This window comes from Haliotis cracherodii, unplaced genomic scaffold (assembly GCF_022045235.1).
Source record: "Haliotis cracherodii isolate W230 unplaced genomic scaffold, xgHalCrac1.p SCAF_2, whole genome shotgun sequence".
Classification (NCBI taxonomy): Eukaryota; Metazoa; Mollusca; class Gastropoda; order Lepetellida; family Haliotidae; genus Haliotis; species Haliotis cracherodii.
The window spans coordinates 46,579,919-46,582,659 of NW_027266275.1; the positions used below are offsets into that span (position 1 = coordinate 46,579,919).

Below are 2,741 nucleotides of genomic sequence, written 5' to 3' on the forward strand. Positions count from 1 at the left end.
TGTTTGCCAACAGCAATTTACAAGAAAATCTCAGTCAACGAATGGCAAGTGATACTAGGCTGACTCATGTCAGCCCAAGCAGGGACGGTCCGAGGCAGACTACACTTACGCCCTATTCAGAGATTTCTAAATCCATACCTACAGTACCAGGATTTAAAACTGCAACTACCACAAACATTGAGGAAACACCTCTTATGGTGGACAGTGAAATCGAACGTTTGCGCAGGAACTTGTTTTAATGAGCCGGATTACAACAACCACCTATTCGTGGACGCCTCACTTCAAGGCTGGGGAGCTCACTTCAACAGAGAAGTAACAGCAGAAGCAGAAAAGCTCTACCACATCAATTATATGGAATGTGAGGCAGTAATCCGTGCATTATTTCACTGGGCCCCACAGTTAAGAAACCAACGTCTGATGATCAGAACAGACAATTCAACTGTGGCATACAATATAAACCTTGACCCTCCTGAAGTTGACATTTCAACTTTACGAGCTAGTAGACAATCTGAACTTAACAATAAAGACAAGACATATACCAGCAGTGGCAAATGTCTTAGCAGACGCCTTCACCAGACCAGCCAAACCATCACCGATAGAATGGAAGCTACACCCAGAAGCATTCCAACTGGCTATAACAGAAAAAGGTTACCCATTAGATAGACCTATTCGCAACCAGATTCAACAATCAGATAACAACTTTTGTATCACCAGTGCCAGACCCACTAGCTTGGTCAGTCGGTGCTTTGTCAATATCATGGGAGGGACTAAACGCGTATGCGTTTCCTCCACCAGCCAAGATACCACAGATATTACAAAAGACCCTACACACGAACAGCCTACAACTGCTTTTGGTAGCGCCTTACTGGCTGGCGAGAACGTGGTTTCCAGATCTCGTCGAACTAGCAGGAAATCCAATATTAAAACTTCTAAACTGGCCAAATCTACTGCTACATCCTCACTCCAATCAGGTCCATCCAAGACCAGATCTATACGAACTTCACGTATGGAGCATATCAAGAGCAGTCTCGTTAAAAGAGGATAATCCATGAGAGCAGCTATGACGATAAATGGAAAAGTTTTGACCAGTTTGCAACATCCAAGGGTTTTTCTGCAGCCAAAGCTACTATACCACAAGTAGCAGATTACCTATGTCACTTACGAAGTACAAGGAATCTTAAAGGTTCGACACTGGGCACTTATTTGGCCGCTATCAGTTTTGTACTGACAATGGCTAACGGGATAAAACTTACTAAAGTTCCCGAGCTGATAGCCCTACTCAGATCCTTCAGACTTGAGGACCAACAGAAAAGATTTAGAGCCCCAGCATGGGACCTATATATTGTGCTACAACACCTAACCAGTGATGCATACGAACCGCTCCAACAGGCTGACTTTGAACACCTCACGCAGAAAACCCTATTTATTCTGGCATTAGCTACGGCAGCCAGAATGTCTGAAATCCACGCGATAGACTTCAATCGCATCACATTTGACAGTGGTAACAGCTCATCAGCGCACCTTGGCTTAAGATGGGACTTTATTGCAAAGAACCAGTTACCAGGCCATCCAGAACAAAAGTCCAAACCTAGAAGACAAGGTTTTAAGAGACTATTTATTCCTTTATTAAGGAATACACACACAGAGGTATCCAGAACAACTATCTCATTTTAGATGAGAGCTGTTATTCTCAGAGCATACAGAGCAGTGGGATTGGACCCCTCTTCAGCCTCCAACCCTCACGAAGTAAGAGCCTTAGCCTCAACTTTGGCACTTCACGGCAACTGCTCCATAACAACTATCATGGAAGGCTGTTTCTGGAAATCAGATACAGTTTTCGCCAATCACTACCTCAGAGACCTTGCTACAGAAGACTTAGCTGGTATTCAGGACCATTAGTTGTGGCACAACTACTCACGAATCCTACCAGACGACATTAGAAGATCACACTCACCCAATATCACGTAGACTTGTTGACGTCAGGTTACTGTTCCATAACCAACGACTGAGAGTCCATGCCCCCTGTTTTACTATGTAATTCAGCACATGAGTGAGAAATGATTGTGTTAAGATTATTGCTCTTCTCTTAACACTTTAATCATTTAAGGTGAACAAGATTTTAATCTTAGAAACCTTATAAATCCACAAATCTATATGATTTACCTCCATTTTGCTGCTCACAAAAAAGGAAGGTGGTCCCCAAATAAAAAATTTACACAGAAGATTAACAACGTTCCTATGGGGTTTATAGAACAGATCGACGTTAATCACACATACAGGTGGAACCCACCACCTACTGTGAGATTCAAGCAATAAGTATGAGTCAGGATAAGATAAAATATGTATTTTTTAGAGTAAAAATATCATTTATACTTATCCTGACTCATACAAATGAGTACCATCCCGGCCTTCCCCTCTTTCCACTGATGTGTTCTGATCATTAAGTAGGAAATAAGAGAGAGTGATGAGTTAATGGGCTTGGTCACATGGTTCCGGTGCGCATGCGCAGAGTGAGGGTGCGTTTGGGTGAGCTGTTTTCTCTGTTCTTTGGGAACAGCACAGGACGTTTCCACTACCTATTCGGAAGAGAGAGAGATAAGCAATAAGTATAAGTCAGGATATGTATAAATGATATTTTTTCTCTAAAAAATACATTTTATTATATGCTATTTTGATGAAAATTACACATTCAAATGTGCTGATCACAGTACAAATTTTCCCAACAATGTATCTTGTTGCGA

At 42.0% G+C, this 2,741-nt stretch overlaps 1 protein-coding gene across 1 annotated transcript; it reads left to right on the top strand.

Annotated features, from left to right (window-relative positions):
- Window positions 1-757: 757 nt before the first annotated feature.
- Window positions 758-1,674, top strand: LOC139467902 (uncharacterized). The gene is given in 2 exon segments (XM_071249446.1): window positions 758-1,055; window positions 1,058-1,674. Coding segments are annotated over 2 exon segments (915 nt in total).
- Window positions 1,675-2,741: the final 1,067 nt, after the last annotated feature.